This window comes from Astyanax mexicanus, chromosome 5, assembly GCF_023375975.1.
Source record: "Astyanax mexicanus isolate ESR-SI-001 chromosome 5, AstMex3_surface, whole genome shotgun sequence".
Taxonomy (NCBI): Eukaryota; Metazoa; Chordata; class Actinopteri; order Characiformes; family Acestrorhamphidae; genus Astyanax; species Astyanax mexicanus.
Window position 1 is genome coordinate 16056974 of NC_064412.1, and position 26943 is coordinate 16083916.

At 36.7% G+C, this 26943-nt stretch overlaps 1 protein-coding gene across 2 annotated transcripts; it reads left to right on the plus strand.

The window, feature by feature from the left end:
• Positions 1-614: 614 nt before the first annotated feature.
• On the plus strand, positions 615-23501 carry LOC103021651 (sodium- and chloride-dependent GABA transporter 2). 2 transcript variants are annotated; one of them, XM_007254347.4, is made up of 15 exons: positions 615-733; positions 14381-14580; positions 14908-15042; positions 15620-15760; positions 15888-15972; positions 16062-16194; positions 16499-16633; positions 17487-17590; positions 17796-17920; positions 19730-19842; positions 20109-20246; positions 20788-20890; positions 21085-21185; positions 21285-21455; positions 21626-23501. In XM_007254347.4, exons 1-15 carry the CDS (start codon positions 654-656, stop codon positions 21692-21694), a joined length of 1833 nt encoding a protein of 610 aa, XP_007254409.2. In that variant the 5' UTR covers positions 615-653; the 3' UTR covers positions 21695-23501. The 2 variants fall into 2 exon arrangements, with proteins under 2 accessions (XP_007254409.2, XP_022531442.1); XM_022675721.2 differs by lacking the exon at positions 615-733 and adding an exon at positions 9788-9952.
• The last annotated feature ends 3442 nt before the right edge of the window (positions 23502-26943 follow it).

The following is a 26943-nucleotide window of genomic DNA, read 5'->3' on the forward strand; positions in this document are numbered from 1 at the left end:
GCCCTCATTGTAGATGACCCCACCCTTGTCTGGCAAAAAACTGTAGCATCTATGTTTGCAACAGCTTCTTCCCCCAGGCAATCAGACTTCTAAATACACAGAGGCAGAACTGAACACACCCATCACAACACACATTAGTTAACTGCCCACCTCCCATTCCTCACACACATGCACATTCAACACAAGACTGAAACTGTCTCTATCTCTTCTAACATAAATATTTGCTATTAAACTCTGTACTTGTATGAAGGAATGACAATAAAACCCTATTAACTTTACTTACCTTGAAATTTGAACATTTAAGAATGTTTGGCACTAATTGTTGTTTTAGTTTATTTAATTTTATATTGTTATATACAGTAATATAAACCTTACAGTTGTGTGAAGTATTCAACCTACACACTAACTAAACGTAACTAAATGTGATCAACAGTCAACAATTAACAGTCAACAGACAGTATCATTTAATGAGTAGCTAATGTGTCTGGGAAATGTCTGGTGTGATTTAGAACAAGACTCACGCAAAACATTATTTATTAATAGTGATAGCCAACTGTATTATGTAATTTGTGTTATAAATAAAAAAGACAGAACCCCCTACATGCATAAACCTTTGATTCAAAACAGGAGCACAGCACCAACCAAAAATCAAAATGACCTGCTGCAGGGCAGCAATAGAACCAGCAGTAAAGATGTCTATGAGATGTTGTACATACATCCAGCATGGAGATTAGTAAGTATTACTGCTTATAAATTACTGCTATTACTGCTGTTACAATAATATTTTGATGGTGTGCAATTCATATTACTGTTTTGTTTTTCTGGACAAACCTGACTTTCCCCATTGCAAATGATTGAAATCCAAAATAATTTAAATATAATGCTGTGATTAATCTATAATCAACTTTTTGGATTATTTTGTCGATAAAAATACTTATATGAAACATAGGGCCCTATTGTAGAGATCTATAGGTGAGTCGTCAACCGTGCACTGCACAGCCGGATTTAGGACAGTGTCACTGTGTCTTCGGTATCATATTTACATTAAAAGTATACTTTGCGTCATGCACAAAAGACTAATGTACTAATTTTCTTAATTAATCATGGGTTTGTTTTGGGCACAAGGTGAAATTAACCAAATCAATGTGTCACTTGTTATTCGCTTTAAGAGCAAGGTGCGCTCTGACTTTGGTGGAATAGTATTTTAATGATGCGATGCTCCTGCGCGAGACAATTAACCTGCTCGTTCATGCTGTAATGGTGTGCGAGCAGCTTATTTACAGCAACAGCAGTGTTCTTTTTAGGGGTGGGAATCGATTACTATCTCACGATTCGATTCGATTCCGATTTTGGGGGCCACGATTCGATTCAAAATCGATTTTTGATTCAAAACGATTTGAATTATAAAAATTTCTGCTTCTGGCTTATGAATCTTATTGAAAAAAAAACCCTCCATAATATACACTGGTCCTGGAGCAAGTAATGTGTTACAAAAACAATAAAATGTGCAGGAATGTGGGTCCTCAGTGACAGAGGAATCACTGGGATATCACAATGACGTTAATGAACAATAAATAAATAATAAATAACACTGCTTTATTACCAGGCTACTAGCGGTGGTGTGTAGGTGACGCTGCTGGGCTGATGTGATGATAGCAGTGGAGCGCTAAAGTTCAGGAGCAGCTGCTGATTAACTAGTTAATTTAAGGTCGTTGTATTTCTTCAGAAAGGGGGCAGGAGGTGGAGAAATTAATTCATATTGTCCATTCCTTAATTCCTCTGTGATGAGGAGCTGAAATGAGCTCTGATTAGCTTATTGTTATTTTTCCGTTCCGCCTTAAATGCTGCAGCCCGCAGCCACCTGTAGCGTTATTTAAGGTGGAACTGGAAAGTTAGCTTGTTAGCTAGCTAACAGTTACTGAAACTAACTACTAGCGATCTTTTTTATGCTTGTTATGAAGCATTCTGCCATAAAACATTAAAACTACACGTTAATCTAAGGTAATATAGTGCTTGTTCTGCCATCTTACCGGTGATTCTCAAACACCTACTACGCTCTGTGTGGGTCTGGAAGACCTCGGTTTGAAGGGACAAGCGGGTTGCCAGGTCCAACAAAAATACCCAGCCCAAAATCAGTCCAAAACCCGCCCCTCAGAATCGATTTTGGGACATTTTAAATCGATTCTGAATCGTAGTAAATGAGAATCAAGATTCTTATGTGAATCGATTTTTTGGCACACCTCTAGTTCTTTTATTTTATGTCCTTATATTGTTTATAGAAATTTTGGGTCTGTGCACTGTGCATGTATGTTTGTACACTGAGTGCATGCCTCTGTGGCCAACATAGCAATGAATGTCTGACTTATAACTGTTGCCAGGGTTCAAATGGGTCAGTGGTGCACCTTTGTTTTCCATTGCCAAGATAGAAACACAACAGAAATTGACCTAAACACAGCTCATTTCCAGACACACATCGACGTAGATATATTCATAAGCTTTACCGTCATTTAAATGACGCAGTTGAAAGGTGTGAAAATAGACACCAAAATAGTTGATGGGGTGTAAAGTAGCATTGATTGTCCTCTCACACAGGGTGTAAAATTGGGCCCACATTGTGCTATTTATCACAATCATTTGTGTCAATAAATATTTATTTTGAAATCATTTTACTTAGTTTTAGTTGAGGCACAAAATATCATATTTTGTGTTGCTAGTTAAAACTGACCACTATGATATTTTTTTGTAAATCATGGATATAGAACCTAAATTACACTTGAAAACTTCAACATATTACATAATGAATTCTAAACTATTTAAGGATCCGCTCTAACAACTAGAATTTCCTTTTCACAAAAATATCTTTCAACCAAATGGTTGCCAAAGTTTGTCAGGTTGTTGCTAAGGTTTCAGGTGGCTGTAATATGTGTCAGGTTGTTTCTAAAGTAAGTTTTTTGTAGCCCATTTATTTTGGAGGGGAAAGAATTTGCAATGTCACCCATTCAATTCTAATTACTTTAATTCTTTACCATGAACCCCAAGTCTGTAGAAAGTTTAAATTAAAATGTTAAAATTTAAATAAAAAGCTCACAGCTTTACTAAAATGATTAAAGTTTATTTTGTGTGTTCTGATGTCCTGTGTGCACAAAGTCATGGAATTAACAAAATTTTATGTACAATTTTATATAGAATTTCTGCTATTTTTTTTTTTTTGTTATTTAGATAATAGATAACAGCCCTAATGGTTACTTTACTTTTGCCTATAGTGATAAAACAGTAGTCCTTGGTTGTTCGTGTTCTTGGTTCCTATAGAGTATTACAGTAGTAACTCAACTAGCTTTGACGTCAAAAGTGAACAGAGGAACAAAACGAGCCTTCAGAGCTGGGCGATCCCTAATTTACATAGTGATTTGCATTCTGTGATGTGGTGGAATATTTGTGGAGGGAGATGAACAATGGAACAGCTTGAGAAGGGGCTCGAACAAACGTTTATAAATGCAGTATTCTTCGTTGGAGTGTGAAATGAAAGTCTGTCTGAGTTAATCTCACCACAGAAAGGGTCAGGATAGAGAGAGAGAGAGAGAGAGAGAGAGAGAGAGAGAGAGAGAGAGAGAGAGAGAGAGAGAGAGAGAGAGAGAGAGAGAGAGAGAGAGAGAGAGAGAGAGAGAGAGATGCTGAATCAACTAGGGAAGATACATTATAACAGCCGATAAGAAATAAAATGTCTCTGTTTTTCAAAAGTGGAACAGTAGATGGCAGCAAGCCATCATTTACACTGCTCTGCTAATACACCCTGAGTGGCGCTGTTCATAAAAAAGTCAGGACATAGCCACAGTGAAATAAGTAAAACTGTGTATACAAGATGCTTTCTTGCTGTTTTGGGATGCTTGCTGCTTTTGGAAATAAAATTATTTCAGATTGTATGCTTCCTTATAAAATCCTATATAATTTATAGTCGTCTAATAACTTCTACCTGCTCCTGTAAAAAAGTGAAAATTATATATATTTTTAAATATTGCAATCTTTATTCTTAATGATAATGCATGCTTGTGGTAGCCTAATGTTCATTGTTGATTTATCAAGACATTGTCAGAACTAAAGTGCGAACACTATAACTCTAAAATATAGTTACTACAATATCTAACAAAAACATAACACAGTCTTCAACTGATAGAAAGGCCAGTTCAGTTTTATTGAAGATATTCCCACTTACAAAATCACATTTAAAGTATTCACAGGTTACACTTTAGGTAATTCCTTAACATCCCTACATGACTTTAATCCACTCTGCAGACCTGCAGATGTCATCATTCTTTTCTATACAATATTAACACATGGACTCAGGAAGCTAGCTGAGAAAAGTGGCCCCAGAAGGCCCCACTTCATGTCTGTGGAGGCCGCAGGATCATGTAAGGACACTGCTCACATTCTCTAACACATTGATTTAATTTCATTCTGTCATCCGTTTTTACTTCGAACAACTTTTATAAACACTTTTTTTGTTTTCTACAGTCACTTCCTCAGTAATGTGGTAACAGACTCACTTGTCAAACTGACGGTGACTTAACAAAATATTATCTTCGGGCCAGAATGCTAAATTTGCTGCTTTGAACATCTAGTTATATTACTATTATTTATTAGTTTCACACACACTATGTATCAGTTTGCAGATATGCGCAAATCTAAACAGCTCTTCCCATGTCTGGTACAATTCTGGGATCCATTATATATATATTTCTTATTTTAATCAATGTAATAAGGCTTCTTATCTGACAAATATTTTGTTTGAGATATCAACACCAGGCTAGTTTACATCTTTTTATTTAGCTGCACAGTTTCTGTATGTAGATGCATTTCACAGCAACTACATAACAATACAAAAGCAACCATCCAGCAACCACAAAAAATATGTAATAAAGGTAAATAATTATATAAAAAAATTGCCTCTAAAGATATAGACCCCTGAAAAAAAATCCAGCTGGTCAACCAGAAAAAACTCTATGTAGGTTAGCTAGCTAACTATTGGTTAAATAGCTTTTTTAACCAGCATACAGTATGTTTTCTCTGGATGATCAGCTGGATTTGTTTAGCAGGGATGATATTTTTTTGCATCATTGTATTTGTTTCATAATTTCTATCCCTCTCCTCAAGGAAGTCCAGTGTTATTTGTATATAATCTGTGTTATAATCTAACTTGAATCAAAACTCAAAGTGCAAAATAGTTTATGAAAGTAGCATATTGATAAGGCATAATGGGATATCACCTGATGTTACCCTCTTAACAGCAATGTGTTAAAAAAAATATTACTTACTTATTTCTGCTTATGAACAAACAAATGTCCCCTTCCTAAATAACGTGTCTGCAATATTCAGAAATCCTGTCAGATGTTTGCAGATAAAATTAATGAGGAGATTTTAATGACAATAATGTCATCCAAAAACATGGTGAAAAAACAAGCCAAAGTAAAAACAAAGTAATAGAGTCAACAATTCATAGAGGGGTCGCCAAAAACAACAGCAAGTGAAGATATCAAAACACTCAATCCAAAATAGCAAAGATCCAAAACTAAAGCTGAACAAATAAATAGAGTAAAAACAGTCAGGGAAGAAGTACCTGTTATGTTCTAAGAAAACAAGAGCAATACTTAGTAACACAGGCAAACAGTCCAGCATTAAAAAAGTCTCTGGTCAACAAGCAGACCTGGTCTCTAGGTTCATGTGTCCGACCACAAGGCAGTCAGCCAAAATTTTATATATATAAACATATATGTTTACATACATATATATACGTGTGTGTATGTGTGTGTGTGTCTGTGTCTATGTCATTTGCTTAGCAAAGCTAAAACCTGAAAGCTGAGACCTTGCTGCTGAAAAAGAGTAAAGTATCAAGAGCTCCTTCCTAAATGATGTGCAGTGGGTGATTTAAAACCTATCAAGAGCTGCAGTATCTACAGAGCAGAGATGGTAAAGAAGAACATCATGCTTATAGCATCATATGATGCCCTGAGGTCAAATAAGAGGTGATTAAAGCACTGCCATCTGCCACCCCTAAAATGCAGACTCAGTATTATGCTGTGTAGAAATCAGGGCCTGTTCTCTATTGTCCCTGTTTGTAGTCCTGTCACTAGTTTAATGTTTTCTCTCATGTCTGCCTGGGTTTTCTCATACACAGAGAGTGAATTGGCAATGCTCCGCAGTGAACTGGCACCAAATCCCCAGTAATTTTGGGTAGGCACATAATGACTCAGGAACAGGAAGACATATATTTATAAAGATTAATAAATGAATAATATGCAGAACGCAGTATGCAGAATATGTAAAATATGACAGCAAGTGCCTTAGGGAGCAATTGTTTGGCCTTGCCCTTTGGCCTTGACATCACTCATAATGTATCGTCGGTCAGCACAGGCTTCTATTAGCTTATGTATCATAGCTGGGTTGCAGTACTGTCCTCTGCTGTGCTGGCTAACGGATAATGCTACATCAGCAGCAGTTGAAAAGAGGCACGTGCTATCTTAATCCCCCAGTGTTTGGAGCATTACTAGTGATGGGGAAGGCCTAATGAGTGGGATGGGTAATTGGCCTTCCAAACTGGGGAGAAAGAAATGTGGCACTGCGAGCAAAGATTAGAGAGTTTAGTTAAAATTAGCTTACAGCTAAAAACTTGTGATTTAAGCTAGAAATGTAGGTTAATTTTAGGACTTTTCCTTTACAAATGGGCCAAATAACTAGTGAGTGTAAGCAAGTGTGTTGACGCTCCTGAAAAAAAAGCATTTAAGCTTAGTCCTGAACCCAATTATCATGCTGAAATATGCTCAGTGTAAAGTAGCAAGGCCACATTTCAGATTCAGATGCCAGAGGACTAGAAAGTAAAAATTCTAAAAGAGAACAGGAAACTTGAGGATCAAGCTCTACAGCTCATTTTAGCAACATTTGGCAGAATGTCAAAAAGTACATTCATTTTATTTGGCTACGAAAGCAACATTGATAGACTAAGCCTAAAACAATCCCAACACCTTTCACAAAACATTACTAACATGCCTTACTAAGAAAGACCCAACATGCCTTTCTAACAAAAACCCCTTGTGGTTTCAAGTCAAGGAATTCAGTTCCTGGTCTGAAGTTCATATTCTTCTGCATAACTTCCGAGTTTAGAGGTCTCACAAAGATTAGTGCATTTAGAAAGACACACATGAAGCCCCAGCTATACCTTAACAAGCATTCTCTCAGTGCAGCAGGTAGGCAGAAAGCAAAGGGGCCAAATAACAGTGTTTAGTCAGCCCCCATATCAGGCCAGTTAATCAGCATATCCCGTCACCCACTAACAGCAGCACCTGAAAAAACATACACAAGAGAAGAGGAGAGAAAGAAAAACACATAAAAAGGAAAAAAAAAACACACCAAACACTGCTATAGAGACAGCAGTTATTTCAAACTTTCAGTTAAGCTGTGCTCAAGAGTTACTGACTTGAATGTCTTGCCTCTAAATGTGTTTGAGAGCATCAGTTGTAAAGTTGTGAAAAGGTAGAATTGGTATACAGTGAATAGCCCTTTTCGAGTAATGTTCATATTCATGGAATGGCAAGAACTAATCAATTAAGTAAAGAAAAAAATACTTTAGGAAATCAAGTTCAGTCCATCTGAAACATCTCAAGAACTTTGAAAGTATCCTCAAGTGCAGTCGCAAAGACCTTTAAAATCTGTATTGGTGAAACTGGCTCTCATCAGAACCACACAGGATATGTTAACTAGTCTCAGAAACTGCAAGTTAACTGCACATCAGATAAGATTCCACCTAAATGCTTTGTATTAAACATTTAAGTTTAATACATGATACCTTCCTCCACTCTGGAAGCCTTCAGTATTAATTTACAATGTAGGACAATATATTTTTATTTAAAAAATAATGAAAATGTGTGTCTAAACACATATATTACACAAAACCACTGACCCAGCAGAGCAGAAAGGTACTTTTACATTAGTTTAATTTGTTTTACCTCAGCACATTTAGAAGCAAGTACTTTTGTTGTTGCTGTGTTTGTTGTTATAGTACAGTCCCAGAATACAGAAGTTGTTTATTATGCTCAGTACAGCTGCTGTGTGATAGTGGGCAGTAGTACAGATTATAAACTTATTAGTAGTGAGCAGTTTATACGTGTAAACTTAAGTCACGAGTTATGCAAGCTATCTAGCACGCCATGTACACAGCAGACGCGATATGACAAACGACTTCTTTGAACTGGGCCATCATGACAGACGATAGTTACCCCAATTCCCTACCCCACCCACCCCTTCCTCCCTCCTTCCCGTCAAGTTTCAGTATAAATAGGTATACACAGGGGGGTTTATGTAAGAGATTCACAGAAGACTTCTCCAGGTTGTTATCTGGTTTCAATAACAGATATAAGTCGAGATTTTCCTGAATGATTAAGTCATGAAGGCATGGAGCCATATGGAACAGTGCAGAAAGCAGCATCCAATCAAAGAGCCGAATGCAAATGAGTATGTAAATATAGGCACTCTAGTCCTGATGCCACATTCATTGGTGCCGTCGTTTCTAAAGACAGAGCGCATGTAGGCCACGCCCACACAGTGGCACTTGCCGTTGACTTGCATTGAGGACTTCTCACAGCTGTTTTTAAAGTGGCATTACCAATATATGAAAAGGCTGTTTCGTGGTGGGACGAAACAACAAGATTCATTTCCCTGATTTAAAGTTGTACTTGATTTTCAAAATGCAAAACGGAGGTAAAATGATTTTCATAGTTTGCTGAAAGCTGTTAACAGGCAAAAGGGCTTACAGCTGACATTTTAGGTCTGTCTGAGAATTTGTTGTTAAAAATACTCAACAAAGATTGTTATTGTAAGCATTGGATCTTACATGACAATAAGGGAAATTCACAAAAAAATAATTGAGAATGATAAAACATCAGAGATAATGGTGGTACTGATAATATGTATTAGTACTACTACACTTGAGCTTTTTTGTTCTAACGTCTAAGTTTGACATATGAAATCATAGTGTTAATAAGATGAAGCCAAATAAGCTGGCTTAGGTAGCAAAGAACATTGAATAAACATTGAATTATTTAAATGGGAAATCTCTATTCAAAATGCTGTTCAGTTTAGTCCCATCCACACTCCAGCAAGAAAATAGCAGATGCATGTAGCCTAGTATGAAGATGCAAATAAACATACATACATTAAAAGGTAACAAGGAATTTCTTATTTTTAACTAAGTATGTTATATCTTGTGAGACAAGCTGAAGAACAAAGTGTAGTTCCAGATTTATCTCCTGAATGCCCTCAGCCAGCATGTGCATGTGTTCAGTTCCGTCAGCAGCTCACCTGATTTACCAAATTTACCAATTTACCAAACCAGGTGTTGATATGATGAGAACCAGAAATAATTCTATTAAACTCAGATGAGTAGAGATATTTTGTAAAATAACTGTTTGTATTTATTGTAATACTAGTGTTTTATTAAACACTTACTGAAATTCCCACTGGTGCCTAAAACATTTGCAAAATACTGTATATATATATACATATACATATACATATACATATATATTTATATATATATACACTAACTTATGTAGGGCAGTATGTACCTATCACAAATTTTATGTTCACAACCCCCTTACCCTTAATACCAGCCCTTGCTGAGGGAGCGGAGGCGGGTCAGAGGAGGGCCCAGCTGCTCCCGTTAGGCTCCGCCTTCCAGTGTCTCTCAGACCCACCCACTCCCGCGCGCGCGCTCACACATTTACACCCTCATATAGCCACATATGTGCTGCTTTAAATGTGTTTACGGACTTGCCGGCAGCCCACAAGGAACAGAAAGAGGGCCGGTCCATGATCTTATAAAGACAGGAAGGAGCCAAACACCTCAGTTTGAATTCCCGCGGCAAACTCGCTCCAGAGCGGCTCTATAAACTTCTGCCTCCAGCAGGTATCCTCTTCACCCTACTGCTATTCTCTCTTTCTCTCTGCACTAGCAGAGTTTCCGCTGTATTAGGTCTAAAGGGAGTGAGGAGGGGGACGCTGTGGAAAGTATCCCGGCTAGCGTGTGTGTCTGTGGGGGTTTAGCTAGCTGTAGGAGAACATGTTTGGCTCTTGCCGGCTTTTGAGGAATACACGCGAGCCACTGTTTTGTAGTCGAGCTGTGTGTGCGCGTCTGAATGTAGGCCAAAGGGCACGGGGAAGGCGCAGTTGCTGCGTCTCTTCCTGTAGTTCCTGTAGTGTATCGCGACTCTCCCGGGCAGGTTTTTTGCTTATAACAGTTTTTAGCTAGCGATCAGGCTGATCCGCCACGTTCTCTTGCTCCGTTTGGCTGCGGAAACCTTCTCCTCCTCTTTATTAGACTTGAGTAGACTCGCGAGGCTGCACTTGATGTGCTGGACTGGTGATGCTCTGATCCCGGATAGCGCGAGCAGTGCACTGTGTCACAGTGATGAGACAGAAGGTCATGGTGTTCCTGTGTAGCTTTGGTTTGTTTGAACTTCTCCTTAAACCTCGCCATGCAACATGAGGAACGTTTGCAGAACTATGGTGAACTATAGTGTGGTGTGGGATTGGTGGAGTGCTTTTTGATTTAATCAGATCAGATGGCCTTCTTTAGAAGAGACAATTAAACTAAAACAATAGTTGATGATAGTAGACTTAAACTTATTTTATACAAAAGTTTACCTTACACAATTTTGCAGGTTATCTGTAGGTATGGGGGCAATGAAACCTAGGGCTTTTAATACCAATCACAGTAACAAAATGGCAAAAAAAACACAAAGAAATCATTCTCCCAGTCAGCATGGGGTATTTTTGTCAGGTTGACCAGTTGGTCTTGAGCTGTGTCCTACAGTTTTGTCCTAAATTCAGTCTGCTGTTAAATCAGTAAGTTATCTACTTTGGAATTTTGAAAACATTTGGAGGATGGCTTAAAGACATGCGAAGACAAATTAGGGCCTTGTTTTGCTAAACGTTTATTTTAAACATTTAAAATCATGGACATCATGGTCTTCTGCATGTCAGCTACACAGCAGATTTTCCAGTGTTTATTCAACACTGTTAGTGTAATATGACTCACAGCACACACACAGTGTTAACACTAGAAGGTTCACTATGTGTGTGAACAATATATATTTAGTTGATTAAATGAGTATTGTGTATATTTTGTTGTTAAGTAAATTGTTTACTCTTTAATCCCATATGTAGGTTAGAATGTCCTGCATCACATGAAGCTCTGTCACTTGACAAGTGGAGAGCTAGACAGTTACACCACTCTAGAGCTATGAAACATCTATATTTCAGTCTTCAAGAAAAGAACAGAAAGTTGCATATACTCAGAACTATTTTTATGTAGTTTAATTTCTCCACTAGAATGATCTTATGTTGTTTGACTGTTAGGTGGTCATAAGTGCAAATCCCAGCAAGAGCTCAGTGCTTCATTGTTAAAAGGCACGCAGTTTGGGGAAAGCCTTAAAAAATAAAGAGAATAAATTCAGACAGAAGGTTATGGAATAAATATCTTGCCCATTGTCTGAGCAGTTTTACCTGCTCCACGTTTGCGAGGGCTTTTTTAAGATGGATCAGTTCAATATGTATTGTTGACCAAACTGAGATGCAAAACTAAGAACTAGTGTGCATACTTGTAACTGGAGCATTCTTAAGTAATTCCAATTTATCACCAACTTGTTGGAGTCTCCATGATAAAAGTGTCCATGTTAGACGTATCACAGATAATGTTTGCAGTGACACAGTGATGATACTAAAGGTCATGGTGTTACCGTGTAGCTTTGTTTTGTTTAAAATTAACTCTTTAGTTCTACTTTCATTCAGAGCACCAAGATAAACTTCAGCAATTTGAGGGTGCTTATAAATCAGTTAAGCTGTAGTGTGGGAATACTAAAGAAATGACAAAAGCTTGTAGTCAAATAATGGGCTTCTATACGTGAGATTTTCAATGCATTCTGAAGCAGGTTTTGCATGTATAGAAGAATGTATAGACTGTAAAAAAATGTCAGACCAGTTTATGATAATAAAGTGACTGGTTACAGATAATCCGTAGACTTTGTAAGCTCAACTAATTTTTTAGTTGTGTGTCTCAATTTGATGAACAGTACATATTTATTATACTCTTATAGTTGGAGCATATGCAAGTGATTCCACATTCCTACTGTTAATGTCTCCCTGATACTTGTTTAGTATGAGACTTGACTGTTGCAGCATCAATAGTTGATGTATCACTACTTATCTCGGTCAGTTTGACCTAAGGGAGAAAATATTCCGTGGTAGTGATTGCTGGAAAAAATCAGACAAGCCTGGGCCAGGAATGTGGAATTTCACCAGGACAAACACTACTTATCATATGTTGTCATTTGCTTTCTATGGGGTAGATTTTAATGTAAAAACAATAACCCATTCTTTGCTGTAAGGGTTTTAAAGTAATATACATACACAGTAAAATTAGCAGTTCTGGATCAACTTTAACGTTAACACTACTTCGGAGCATATATGGTCCCACTCTACAAAGTGTAAAAATTACACTGATAGCAGTGTTAAATGTTTAATGATAATATGACACTGTGCAGTGTACCATTTACTCATGCTAGTGTTGTTCATTAGTGTTATAGCAACACCTAAAGAGTTCATTGTACACTGTTTGGAGTATATATGGTCCCACACTACAAAAAGTAAATATCACAGTATTAAAGTGTTAATTTAGTATTAATGACATTGAAAACATACCCTTTTTATTGTTCAGGTTCTTGGTATTTTTATTTAAAATGCATCACATTTAAACACATTCATAGATATGAATCAAGTTGCAGTAGGTTACAACAGGAGTAATTTCGAACGCAGCGCAAAACTTACCTATTGCGTAGTGTAAGGTGGACCAGAAAAAAACTTAAATGGTAGCTACAGAAGTTATCTAGCTAGCCTACATGCTGGGACTTCAGACGCCAGAATTTAATGACTGTGCCACTTAGCTAAATAGCTAGCGTTCACCTCAGCTAGCTAGCTATTTAACTTTAGGTTGTTTTTTGCGATAAGTTGCCTGTTTCATGTAAGCTAAGGCTAGCTAGCTAAGTTAGCTAACCTACCTTTTTCTGGCAAGAGGTTCCCCATTTAACCCAAGTCAAAGCTAGATAACGCTACGTTAGCTGTAGCTTGAGCGCACTTTTTCGCACTTTTTGTTTAACTTGTGGAAGTCTTCCACCTCATTGCTAGCTAACCAGCTAGTTTAGCTGTTTCTTTTAAGAAGTCCCTATTTCAGCTAGCTGAGCAAGTTTAGGTGTTTAAGAGAATGTTCGTTAACTCTTCTCCTTAGCTAGCTTCGCTAGCCAATTTATTGTGAGAAATTTCCTGTTTCACCTCAGCTTGTGTTAGGTAGGTTAGCTAGCTAGCTTACTAACTAACTAACTAACTAAAGGGCATTTTGAGACTTCGTTTTACTACATTAATAAATAATATTTAGAATTAAAAACACATTTTATACAAGGTAAAACAATACAAAATATATTTAATGTCACTACTTATCAAATTGGAGAGTTTAAAGGAAAAAGACACACCTGCTGCTATCGCTGAAAGAAGAATTTGTTTAAATTTGTTAATTCTGGCAAATAATTCCAACTTGACGTGAATTGTAACACTGAGAGTTGTTAGGATAACACCCAGGGAGTCAAAAAATGTTTACACTGTGATTTTAACACTATCGATTTTACTGTGTGCTGTAAAATATTATTAAACACAAGCATTGTGCTTTCCCGCTTTTGCTAGACAGTAATCAATAGTACACTACTCCCCTGTTATATTGGTTATTTATGGCCCCTGTGTTAATTTAGCTTATATCTGGATCAGAGGTTAAATTCAGCAGCACAGTGTGGAGTTTGGACATTCTGGATGTGGTTGCCAAGTAGTGTGTGCCACTGAGTGGATTTAAAAGAGTGATTACGGGAAATGTTCCGGTCTAGTGTCCATCATGTTTTCTTTAGAAACACAGTGTAAGTCAATAGGCTCGGGAATGTGTTAGTCTTGTATTTATGTACAAAGGTTCTTGGCTAGAATTCAATCTGCTCCCTTTGTCTGAACAGGTGCTCAAACAAACAGATATGCACTCACCTACCAGCCTACATTTACATACATGGAGTTAATGTAAATGTAACCTAGTTTACCACTGAAAAGTTAAACTTTCACTTTTAGCAACTATTTTGTTAAAAGTTAAGTCAGCAACTTAAATGCACTTTACATACTGTATATAACAAGAGTCCAGAGCTCAATCTTTCTCAGACTGGGACAATCAAAAGGCTTTTAATTTACTCTGTATTAGACCTTGTGTAGCTGTAGATATGCAGAAGCCTAAATCTATTTTACCTTCTTGCAGTGACATGGCGGTGCCTTATGATCCAGAGGTGCAGTTTAAACTGGCTTATATGGAGTCAGGAAAAGTGATTACTGAGCAGAAAACTCAGGAGAGGGGACAGTGGTCAAGTAAAGTGGAATTTATCTTGGCTGTGGCTGGACAGATTATTGGACTGGGAAATGTGTGGAGGTTTCCCTACCTGTGCTACAAGAATGGAGGAGGTAGGCTGACTGATAAAAAAAAAAAAAAATATATATATATATATATATATATATATATATATATATATATAATCACATGATTTTTAAGTGAATATTAAAGTTTTAACATTTCTGTGGGGATATTTGGAAACTATGCACATGTAAAACTGCATTGTTGATACAGCCCTTGATCTCTGTCAATTATGTGAATTAAGCTTGTACTGTTGCCAAATCTTAATCAAAACATTTTTGAGTTTATTTAACAACTGAAGCACTGTTCTGCTGTGTGCCACATGCCTAAATCACTGGAGCCGTAAATAAGACTAAAATGTTGACTTTGTCCTACAGGAGTGTTTTTCATTCCATATGTGGTCTTCTTGGTTGCCTGTGGCATTCCACTGTTCCTCTTGGAGATCTCACTCGGTCAGTACACCGCTCAGGGGAGCATCACCTGTTGGAGAAAAATTTGCCCATTGTTTGAAGGTGAGAATATAGCCTTTTAATAAGATGATTAAAAAAGGATTTTTAGCTTTGTAGCTTAAAAAGCAAGTACAAAATATGTTAATCTGCAATATTAGTATCTAAATTCTTCTAAGCACATTTGAGCATATTTGAACAATGTCAAACTTTGGGCCACTCATTTTAGTCAATTCATTCAAACAAATAATTCCATTCAGAAGTCCATCACTTGTCATAAGAAGCTCCTTAGATCAGTTTTTAAGTTGCTTTTAGAAAAATAAATAATTTGAACACAAATTATTTTCACTTAGTTTTAAACATTCTATTTCTGCTCTTCATTGCACATTAATGTTTTATTCTGTTCATTTTAGTACTTAAGTAATGTCTATACCACAGTGAATAAAATGATTCATGTTCAGTCTTGTATACAATAAAATTTGACTAAGAGAGTGGACCCAAGTTTGACATGACATCTGACATCAAAAGTTCAGAAACAGCACTGGTTATCTTCAAAGTGTTGCATTACCATTGTCTAAGCCTCATTTTATCTTATTTCTTTTTTAAATGTATTTATTTATTTATTTATTTATGTATTTTACAGGGTTGGGCTATGGGAGTCAGGTGGTCGTATTGTATTCCAGCATCTACTACATCATCATCCTGGCTTGGGCATTCTTTTATCTATTTTCCTCCTTTAGCTCTCAGTTGCCATGGGCTAGCTGCAGAAACACATGGAACACAGGTAATTTAAAGTGTTACAGGAGTGCTAACATTCTGTGGTCCTGTTTTCTCTACTTTACTATATTTTTAGGTGTGTTTTTGTTGTTTTTCTTAAATAAAAATACTTTTAAAAAAATCTCTTTTTACAGAAAACTGTTTTGAGTTTGACAGCATGGGCGGTTTTAACCTGAGCAAACCACAGAATGCAACGTCTCCTGTTACAGAGTTCTGGGAGTGAGTTATTTTTGTGATGTATGTACAGTAACATGATTGTATGATTAATGAATGAATGAATGAATGAATGCTGTGTTAATGTTTTTCAGGAGGAGGGTGCTAAATATCACAGATAGTTTGCATGAGCTGGGCAGTTTGAGGTGGGAGCTGGCTCTATGTTTGCTGCTGGCCTGGATCATTTGCTACTTCTGTGTATGGAAGGGAGTAAAGTCTACTGGCAAGGTTGGAATTTGTACAGTTTTGCTTAACCTTATATGTAATTATGATATTTAGCACTGGAACTGTTGTAGGATAGTTATTTATATTGAAGCTCAAAAGCGTGTACTGTTTACAGCCTTGGAGCTGTGTAAAAAGCGAATGTAAAAAAGCAGACTAATAATGGCTGATTTAAATATATTATTTTCTACAAATGTATTAAATGTATTTATTTAGCATAATAACCTTTTGCAAGCACATTTTGTTCATATGAAGCAATTTTACCGGATTTGACAAATAGAAATCACTGCTTTCTGTTTATGTCTATCAGGTTGTCTATTTTACTGCTACCTTTCCTTATGTGATGCTGGTGGTGCTGCTTGTGCGTGGAATCACGCTGCCTGGAGCCATTGATGGCATTGTATTCTACCTCTATCCAGATCCTTCACGCCTCTTAGACCCACAGGTACAAATCTTTCAGACTTCAAACTAAACTACAATAGAAATATAGAATATATTTGATTAATCTCAGGTTTTCTTTAACAGACAAGTAGAAATAGTTAAATAAATAGATCTCTACATTCAATGCATATTGTTTGAATATTTTAGATTTTATGAAAATATAAAGCTTCACATCATTTAAATGTTTTTTTTTTTTTTAATAACGTGCCTGTTTCAGTTATAGGTGGACCATAAAGTAGCTAATTAAAACAAGCGTCCCGTGTCTTTTATACATATAGTAGTTAATATTCTTATGTTTGTGTGTTTTGACATTTCAGCGGTAAGATCTGAATTTGGCACAGCAGCTTTTATAATTTTGCAACAGAACACAAAAACTATATAGCATTTTTGTTTTTTTGTTTTGTTTTTTTTTTAATGGAGATTTACTGTTGAAAGAAAAATATAGTATATGTGTGCTTAATCCCTATCTGGGGAAACTGACCCTTAAAGCTTTTACTTAATGTGACCACCCTGGTTAAAAATAGGTGAACACATAAATAAATGTGAAATTTTGGAGCATAAAATGATTCAGTTCACTGACACTGGTTCATGCCTTGGTGTAATAGAACCCAACATTGCAAAAGGAGAAATTAAATGTCTTGTCATTGCCTGCTATAAGCATGAATTCAGTTGTTGTTGTCACTGTTGCTGTGTGGAAACCTTTGTACAGATTTGAACGTGTTCCAGATTTGGGTTAACAATCACTTGCTATGGTTTCATTGGTTACCAATACAGAGTTACACAGAGTTTTCTGTAGTATTTCTCTGTCAGCCTGTCAGTGAGTTGTGAGAGCTCATTCATTCTCTCTTGCCATGTAGGTGTGGATGGATGCTGGAACACAGATCTTTTACTCCTACGCTATCTGCATTGGGTGCCTCACTGCTCTGGGAAGTTACAACAAGTACAACAACAACTGCTACAAGTGAGCAGAAAAAAGCAAAAACAGCACATAGTTTTCTGTGGTTTTTTTTTGTTTTCTTGAATGTTTTAATACCCTTAATACCTTCTTATTAAGTGGACTTGAGACCTTTTTCTAACAATGGAACGCATTGCAATTTCCTGCTTTTGGAATGTGTGTATGTGCCTTTGATGAATAATGCTTAGTCTGTTGGGTCTTAACTTTGCAGAGACTGTGTGTATCTGTGCCTGTTGAACAGCGGGACCAGCTTTGTGGCTGGCTTTGCCATTTTCTCTGTGCTGGGCTTTATGGCCTATGAACAGGGGACAGACATCTCATTGGTGGCAGAGTCAGGTGACTGGATATTTTGTTTTTTTTTCTTTAAGTAATCACCAACCCTCTTTCTGAATATGTATCATCCTACAGAGCATAATTCCAACCTGCACATACAGGTGCATTTAAAAAAAAAAGAATATCATTGAAAAGTTACTTTCATTAATTCAGTTCAAAATGTGAAAGGCATATATTATATAGATGTATTTTAAGCTTTTATTTCTTTTATTGTTGATATTTATGGCTTATAGCTAATAAAGTCAGTATCTCAGACAATTAGAATATTAGACCAATTAGTACTTGTGGCAGTGTGCTAAGGCCTGCTGGAAATTGAAATGCGCATCTCCATAAAAGTTGTCAGCAGAGAGAAGCATGAGGTGCTGTAACATTTTCCAGGAAAACACTGACCTGTTTTTGGACTTGATATAACACAGTGGAACAACACCAGCAGATGAAATGTCTCTCCAAACCATCACTGACCATCAGTAAGTTTTGCATTTCATTTGGAAATCAAGGGCCAAAGTTTGGAGAAAGGGTGTAGAGGCACATAGTCCAAGCTGCTTGATGTCTATTGTGAAGTTTTCACAATCAGTGATGGTTTGGAATTTCACATTTTGAACAGAATTACTGAAATAAGGTAACTTTTCAATGATATTCTAATTTTTTGAGATGCATCTGTATATCCAACATAGGGTTTTCTGGTATAATGGTAATATTGATGTTTTTTGTAAATTATGATGTGTTTAATGTACCGAATTCCTGTTCTGGGTCTATTTAGTACATGACTATTTCTTCATGTGCATTTAAGAAAGTCACTGGAAAACAGGTGGAAAAATGTACAGTCCCACCATAGTTATGAGCCTGGAAATGTGCTCAGTTCAAATGTTCAAAAAGTCACAAAAAATTGATGAACCAGTCTGCAAGATGTTCCATAAAAACAGTTAAACACTTGACTGTGTGCTATCAGATTTGAACTCTAGTTTATAAATTTGTGTGCTTCAGTTTAGTGTTGGCTCTTAGCCTGATAGCTAATGCTAGTTAGTTGACCTCCACACACAAACACACAAAAAACATTTACGTTATGCCTTTCAGTCACTACAGCACCAGTCGCTGGACCTCACTCTCTCAGTAATGTGTTTTTATTGTTAGTTATCATGTCGGTTAGTCGGTTAGCTGTCTGATAGCTAAACAAAGCTAACTTGGCGAGTGAGCTAGCTACAGAACAAACATACCACATAATAAAGCTTTCATTTCAGTTTTCTACAGTTAAATTCCATCCAGCAGCAGTCAATCAATTGTTTCTATCGAAAGTGAGCTTTTAGTCAGACAGACTTTCAGTGCATTCTGTGGTAAAAATATCATTTTAGCTTTTCTGTGTTAAACCTTTTTAATCATTAGACTGACTGTTTAATGTTTATTGTACGTTTCAATAAAACGTGCGAACAGTGTTCGCTTAATTTGTAAGTGTTCTTGCAAATTGAAACTGAATCGTTTTTTAGATGGAATGACTTTTGTAGCGTATAGAGATCCCCTCCCCATTACTCCCATAGACTATAGTAATGTTATGAGCTGGTATGACTGTATGAAAAATAGTAGATACATCCCAGCATATACTTAAACTAACAGGCCGTGACCCTTCCCTAATGTGGATGCATTTGATTTGGCCAATAAGTGACTTCTGATTAAGTTATGTTAAACAGAGTTGCAGGTTGTAGTTGGAACTCTACAGGCCCAGTGTTTGTTTTTGCTACTCAAAATCAATCATCACACACAGTCACTGAGCGTTTTAACAATACCCCTGCCATCTGTCTTTTCTGTATGTTTTTTCAGGTCCTGGGTTGGCCTTTATTGCATACCCTAGAGCTGTTGCAATGATGCCTGTACCCCAATTATGGGCTATTTGTTTCTTCGTTATGATTATTCTGCTGGGCTTGGACAGTGAGGTCAGTAAAAAAACATCTTGTAAAATGCATTCTTATTTAGGAATGTTTACTGATATTTTTTGCTCTAGGGCTCCCTCTACAGTTAATGCTTTGAGTCACCCGAGAAAGCATAAATATGACGCAGCCTTAACACAGTGCATTGAATTATTACAGTCAGTGTGGCATTAAATTGGTTTTAAATCTTTTCATTTTTTTTCCAGGTAAAAATGTTTTTTGAAAGAAAATCCAAGTAGTGCATTGAAAAAACATTTCCTTTTCTTTTCTAGTTTGTGGGTTTGGAGGCCCTGATGACAGCCATAACTGATCTGTACCCATCCTTCTTTCTCTCGGGTCATCGACGCAAGTTCTTCCTTCTCCTGATCTGCACTATAAGCTTTTTTATAGGCCTGATCATGGTGACTGAGGTGTTTATGCTTATTCTCTCTGCATTACATACTGTGGATTGAGATGTCATCTGGCACTTTTAATGCACCACAACAGTGGTTAGCAGTGTATAGAACACACAAAACATCATCTGCCAGTGTGCAGTGAGACATATTGTACTATCTACACAATATGGACAAGTATTGGGACACCTGCTCACTCACTGTTTTTTAAGATTTTTTTTTTGAGTTACTGTCTCTACTGTCCCAGAAAGACTTGATTAGGTTTTAGAGTATTGGTTTAGAGTACTGCATTAATTAGATTGCTTTTCCAACATAAGGACATAGTGTATGTGCTGTAATAATAAAAACATTTTCTAATTAAAAATACTAGTAGTGTAATACGGGGTTAGAATTAAAATAAAGGTCAGTGTTTCTGTAAAGTGTGTCACATACTCTGTAAACTCTAGACTAGATAGCTATTACACTGGCCGATTTATAAGTAACAGTAGGCAGTCCATGAATTAGCTTGTGTGTTTTTCTTTCACAAAAATTTCCTTTGACTGCTGGTTTTGTTCTGCAGGGTGGCCTGTACATTTTCCAGTTGTTTGATTACTATGCCTGCAGTGGAATGACTCTGCTACTGTTTGCCGTTTTACAGTCCATGTGTGTAGGGTGGGTATATGGTGAGTACACATTTTGATTAGTGTGCATGCTTGTACGTGTTTTGGGTGTATAGAAAGTACTGTAGATTAAGTTTGTAATGGGTGGGTTTATAGGGAGCATTATGTATTCAGTGAGTATACAATGGCTATATAATCAGTACTGTATGCATATCTACATTGCACAATGATTGCTGTCAATTTTCCATTTCTTATAGGTGCTGATCGTCTGTATGATAATATTGCAGACATGATTGGCTATAGGCCATTGTCCTTAGCAAAGTACTGTTGGAAGTACGTCACTCCTGTAGTGTGCACAGTAAGTATACCTGTATGAGAATACCTTTGACTTGGCCAGGACACTGGTTATATGACCAAAACTCTATATGTATTTCATGTATATATTTTGTTTTTTCAGGCTACATTTGTGTTCTCTCTGGTCAAATTCACTCCTCTGAAGTTTAACAACACAATTGAGTATCCATGGTGGGGCTATGCTATTGGTTGTTGGTTCACTCTCTCTTCGACCCTCCTGGTTCCTCTTTGGATGATCTATGCTCTCCTCAGATCTAAAGGCTCACTGAAACAGGTATGTCCTGTTCTTCACTGCATTCCAATACCTTTACTCAACCATTAAGCTGCCAGTATGACCCTGTGACTCTTTCCTCTGCCAGAAAATCTTTGATCTGTACATCATTTAAATGACGACGTCATAATCTTTTAGTTGTGTCATAACCTGTAACCTTTTATCTTCCTCAGAGATTACGAGTTCTGTGCACTCCAGCAAGCGACCTTCCTTCAACCTTGAAACAAGGGGAGACGCTGTGAAACTAACAGCTGTAGTGGCCTTATTGCTCTGTACATCAGCAAGGACATCTTTGAAGCACAAAGGACTATAGTTATGTCAATCACAGATACCCCTTAAAGCACATTTACACAGGCCTTTTGGCTTCCTCTCCACCGTCAATGCTGCGATGTTACACACTCTAGCACAGTCACCATATGTAACGGTTATAAGAGTGGTGCTCATCTAAGTGTTAAAAGACTCAAAATATTACCATAGAAGACCTCATTGTGAAATGACTGTTGCAAGCTGCTGGTTGCTGTATTTAAAGCAGCAAAGGATACTATACACTTTGAATGGTACGGTCCTATCCATACCTGTACTGTTTTACCAGGTGTACACTGTACACCGTCATGTTTGTTGCCAATCATAACTCTGTCAATAGGTTCAGGGAGCAAAGGGCGAGATCATTATAATGTGGAGCGAAGGCAAGGACTAATCCATGTCCACACAGCTGTCGTGGATGGTGAAGAGTGAACAAGGAGAACGTTTGTGTTGTCTTTTCTTGAAGAATGAGAAGAATGTGAGCTGTTGATTTATTGAGCGTTTTTAATTGCATTACTACAACACAGCCTGAGGCCAACATGAACTGTAACATTTTAACAATGTTATACTATCTTTAAATTCACTCAATCTGTAGAGTGTTCTTGCATTTAAGAGTTTATTTAAGAACAATACATTCTACTGAAACACACTGAGACCTTTTATCTGAAGGAAAGCCAAGGTCGTGCTGTTAGGGGGACATTGCGCTACTTCAGCAGCTCTCTGAGATTCTCAGCTGTTGAAATCAAGATATGTTATTGTAAGATCCTACAGTAAATAAATAACTAAACCTAAGAATAAACTAAGCAGTGGACCAGCGCTAATTTTGGATGGACCAGTTAACACTAGAACATGAACGATTATAAAACAGAAGCCAGTCCAACTACTGGTGGCAGGGAAGCAACTTGGACTTTCAGCTGACCTACTTGGCTTCCACTAGGCAGCTATTTGGTGACAGAAAAGCAGGTCATGTGCTGGCGACTGAAAGTTCCTTTTCCATGGTGTGTGGTTTGGTGAGTTCAACTCAACTGCACATGATCAGACTTCCCAAAAATTTTTGTTTTTTAACAATACAGCAGTTGTCCCAAATTAATATATTATAAAGTGATTCTCAGTTTAAATATAGCATTTGTGTAATTCCATCTAAAAGTAATGATATTTATATATATATCCTCATCCTAATCTCACTTAAGGTCCATCTAGGCCTGATTGCAGTGAACAACCCAGATGAGGCCCAGGTTTAACCCACCCTGCTTCCATTACTGACATTCACATGTGGAGTCAACATAGAACTCGTAAACAAAACCTTCTGGTTCCCAATTGGCCATACAGCCCCTACAGGTCCCACATGTTACAGGTCCCATGCATCTGGGATGCTAGGACGCAGATACTGTGCCATCTTTATGACCTGCACTCCATACATTACTGTATTTAAACAGAACGTAGCACTTACTTCTAGTGTCTTTATTCCTGCTTTTGTAGGCAATTATCTGAAAAATGTTAGCATGTGTAATTCAAAAGGAATATCTACTATGTATGTTAGAATTTAGCATTAATATGAACCATCTAATCTTATGTACTGATAGCACAATGTGTTAGGAATGTACTTGTACATTTTTAAAGAATGTTTCAGATCATTTGTCTCCTAAGAATTAATCTAGAAGAAAATTTTTGCTTTAACATTGGAGGCCTGACATTTTTAAGAAGATGTCTCAATGTGTCTTTTAATAAACTTGGCTTACAGTGTAAGCAGTGTGGACAATTTCTTAAAAGCTCATTTCTCTTCTCTTATTTTTTTTCCTTGAAAATAGTTTCAGTTCATTTTATCTAATTCTTCTGGTTCCATGACTTTGTTCAGATGCCCTGTGAAGAACCTATTTTCATCATTGTCATGAATGTTTGGGCACTTTGTTCAATTCTGTAACTTTTTTGTGTTCCTGTTAAAAAAGACTAGTCCTTAGAAATAGTAAGGTGACTCTATAATAAATGTATTAAATATTATTTTTAAAACAATTAAATATAATCTAATACATGTATTATACTTAAGAGAAACATGATCCTATGTCACATGGACATGTATGTAAGCACAGCACGTTTGTGGTGTGTATGGAGGTGAATCCAGGCTAGAAATAGGCTCGAAGTTCTTCAGAAGGAGATGTTCTGTTCTGTTAGAAGAATATCTTATTTTGTAGTTTTCGAATGGCAGTGTTCCATCTGCATATTGTTCAGACTGATTGTGAGATTCAGGACTATTACAGATAGATTTTTTATTAGAAGAATAAATGTGGTGCAAAATGTTTTTATCTGCAGACGATAAAAACAAACCAAACACTCAGGGTACCACAGCAATAACACTGTAAATGTTTATGTATTTTTACATAAAAAAAAAGCTTGGTACCTCATTTGCCCAAATGTTTACTTTCTGACTCCACTTAAAATATATTGATGCTCAGACCTTTGTAAAGGCTTTTCGCTCAGTTATCTTGGTTGCATGTTTTACAGTGTGTTTAGCAACACCTGAGCAACTAAGCTGAAAACATCATAGCAACTTTCTTTTGGGGAATGCGCTATTTTAGTTGTGGCTGTTGTTCATCAATGTGTGTGAAAACATTTTTGTAACATAGATCAGTTTTTCAAATGTCATTTTGAGCCTTTATAATGTAATAATATAAAACCAGTCAATTTTGACTGACAATACATAATATGTTATGTTGTGCTGTTACTTACAGTGAGGCCAATCCATTTATTTCTGCTGTAGATTGAAAACATCTGGGTTTGACATGAATGTAATAGATGAATACGAGACAAATAATTAACATTTCAGGTTTTTATTTCCAGTTCTTTATATCTAAATATTATACAGTTTTAAAGATAGCACCTTTTGTCTGAAACCCCATTTTTCCTGCGAGCAAAAGTATTGAAACAGACAAACTTAAAATAGAGTAAAGTGAATAAGACTTATATTTAGTTGCAAATTCTTGCAACAGCTGCATCAAGCCTGTGACCAACTGACATCACTAAACTTTTGCAGTAATCATTTGTGATGCTTTTCCAGACTTTTACTACAGCCTCTTTCAGTGGCTACTCCCTCCAGTCTTCCCATTAGAAGGTAAATTGCCAGCTCTATATGGTTTACGGAAGGTCTAAAGCCTTCCATCTCTGCTGAGTCCTATCTCTCATGTGGCACTATAAAAGGCATCACAGATGAGGTGGCATCACAGGCATCACAGATGACTCTTTCTATTTCTTTTTTTTTTTTTTTTTAAGTGATCTATTTTTGGTGCATTAAACAACCTAAACCCCCCTGTCATTGCATGTAAAAATAAAATAAAAAATAAAAATGTATTAAATACATTAACTATTATTTATATATAAATAAAAATATTAAATATAATAAAAAATATATAAAAGCAACTTAAGTATGTTACTGACTAATGCTCTCCAAATTTACTACATACTATGAGTTCTACTGGGAACATGCTCTTAGGAGCTTCTTTTGTATTTTTACAGTTAAATATACACTAGGGTAGCACAGTTTGACCGTGTAGCACAATTCGACAGAGCACCGTTTTCCTTCTTTAATGAATGTTTAATATTACAACATAAATCTATTGCCTACATATCAGTCAAACTTAGAATCAAATAGGCAGCAAGCTCGCTAACCAGATATATTAATGTTCAAGTTACACTTATAGCATAGCATACTCCAGAGTCGTGGCTATTAAAAAAGTATTAAGAGTTCGTTTAATTGACTATTCTCGTTTATTTTAGCCGAGTTTTCGTACACTGAGCAGTCAGCTCTATTAACTTTTATTTTGAAACATGTGATGAACGTGACGTCGTTTCCGGGACTCAGGGGTGAGATAGGTGAGGCAGGAGAGGTGGACTGACAAATGAGATCTGCGGCCTGAGGCTGTTGGGCATTTTTTTTTTGCCCATCTCCCATCCCCCATTTTTCTTTAAATTTACATTGTTCATTGTGCTGCCGCACATGTATCACATCATTAATGAAGATTAATAAGCCCGTCCTTAAAGAAGCCATGCACGCCCAAGCCCTGACCCTACCTCCACTTTGTTTCACAGTGATCTGATATGTTTGAGATCATGAGCAGATCCTTTGTTTCTCCAAACTTCAGCTTTTCAATCACACTGGTAAAGGTTCATATTTGTGTCATCAGTCCATAACATTTTCTGAGGCTTTGCTCTCAGCCTGGAATTCTTATTCTTCTTGCTAATAGTGTTTTTTATCTTCTGGTAAAGTCTCTGAACTTTTGTTCATGAAGTCTTCTGGGAACAGTAGATTATGATACCTTCATTGCTGCCCTCTGGTGGTTGTTGCTGATCTCACTAACAGTGGATTTAGGATCTTTCTTTATCCTCCTAGGACATAGCGTCCACATGTGTGGACATCACATCACATTTTGGGTCACCTAGACCACAACACTAAATTTTGCTCTACAAGGGCCTGGTGTCCTCTTATGAGGCCCTTATACTGTCACCTAGTGGTGGCAGAAGAGTTTAACGCATTACTGTTTTTTTTCCAGTAATTTAAATGAACAGTAAATACAGTAACTTTTTTTTTATGTTTTTTTATTTAGTTGAGCCATATTGCTCAAAGGTGCAATTTTGTTTCGTGCAAAAAAAAATGCTGCTGTGTTCAGGGACAAAATAAATATGTTGCACATCATTACTAAATGCGACTTCATTGTGTTCTATAGAAATATAAACCTAAAGTCCTCATATGTGGACATAATGTTTCTCAGAAACTACATAATGTAAGAAGGTAATAATTCGTTTTTTTTACACTAATCAGGTGCCAAATATCAAATAGAAATAAAAAATGCATGCCATGCAAGAATTCGGGTCTTAGGAGGTTAAAGCATTTACAATTTCTGTCATCAGCTGCTGTTATTAACTTTCTTCTTCAGGACATTCCAAACAGTTGTATTGTTGTGCTATGGCCAATATTTGTGCAATAACTGATTGATTTTTCATCTTCTCTCAGCTTCACAATTTTGTTCACCCACAGTGATAGTGAATGTTTTTTTATGTTGGTTATTTGGTTACTTCTTTAACTATAAAGATACAGTCTGCACAGACAAAACCAAAATCTGAAACTGAACATAGACATTCAGCAGATTTATTTTTTACTCATCTGGGCAACAAAACACACCTGACAGTCCCATGTTCC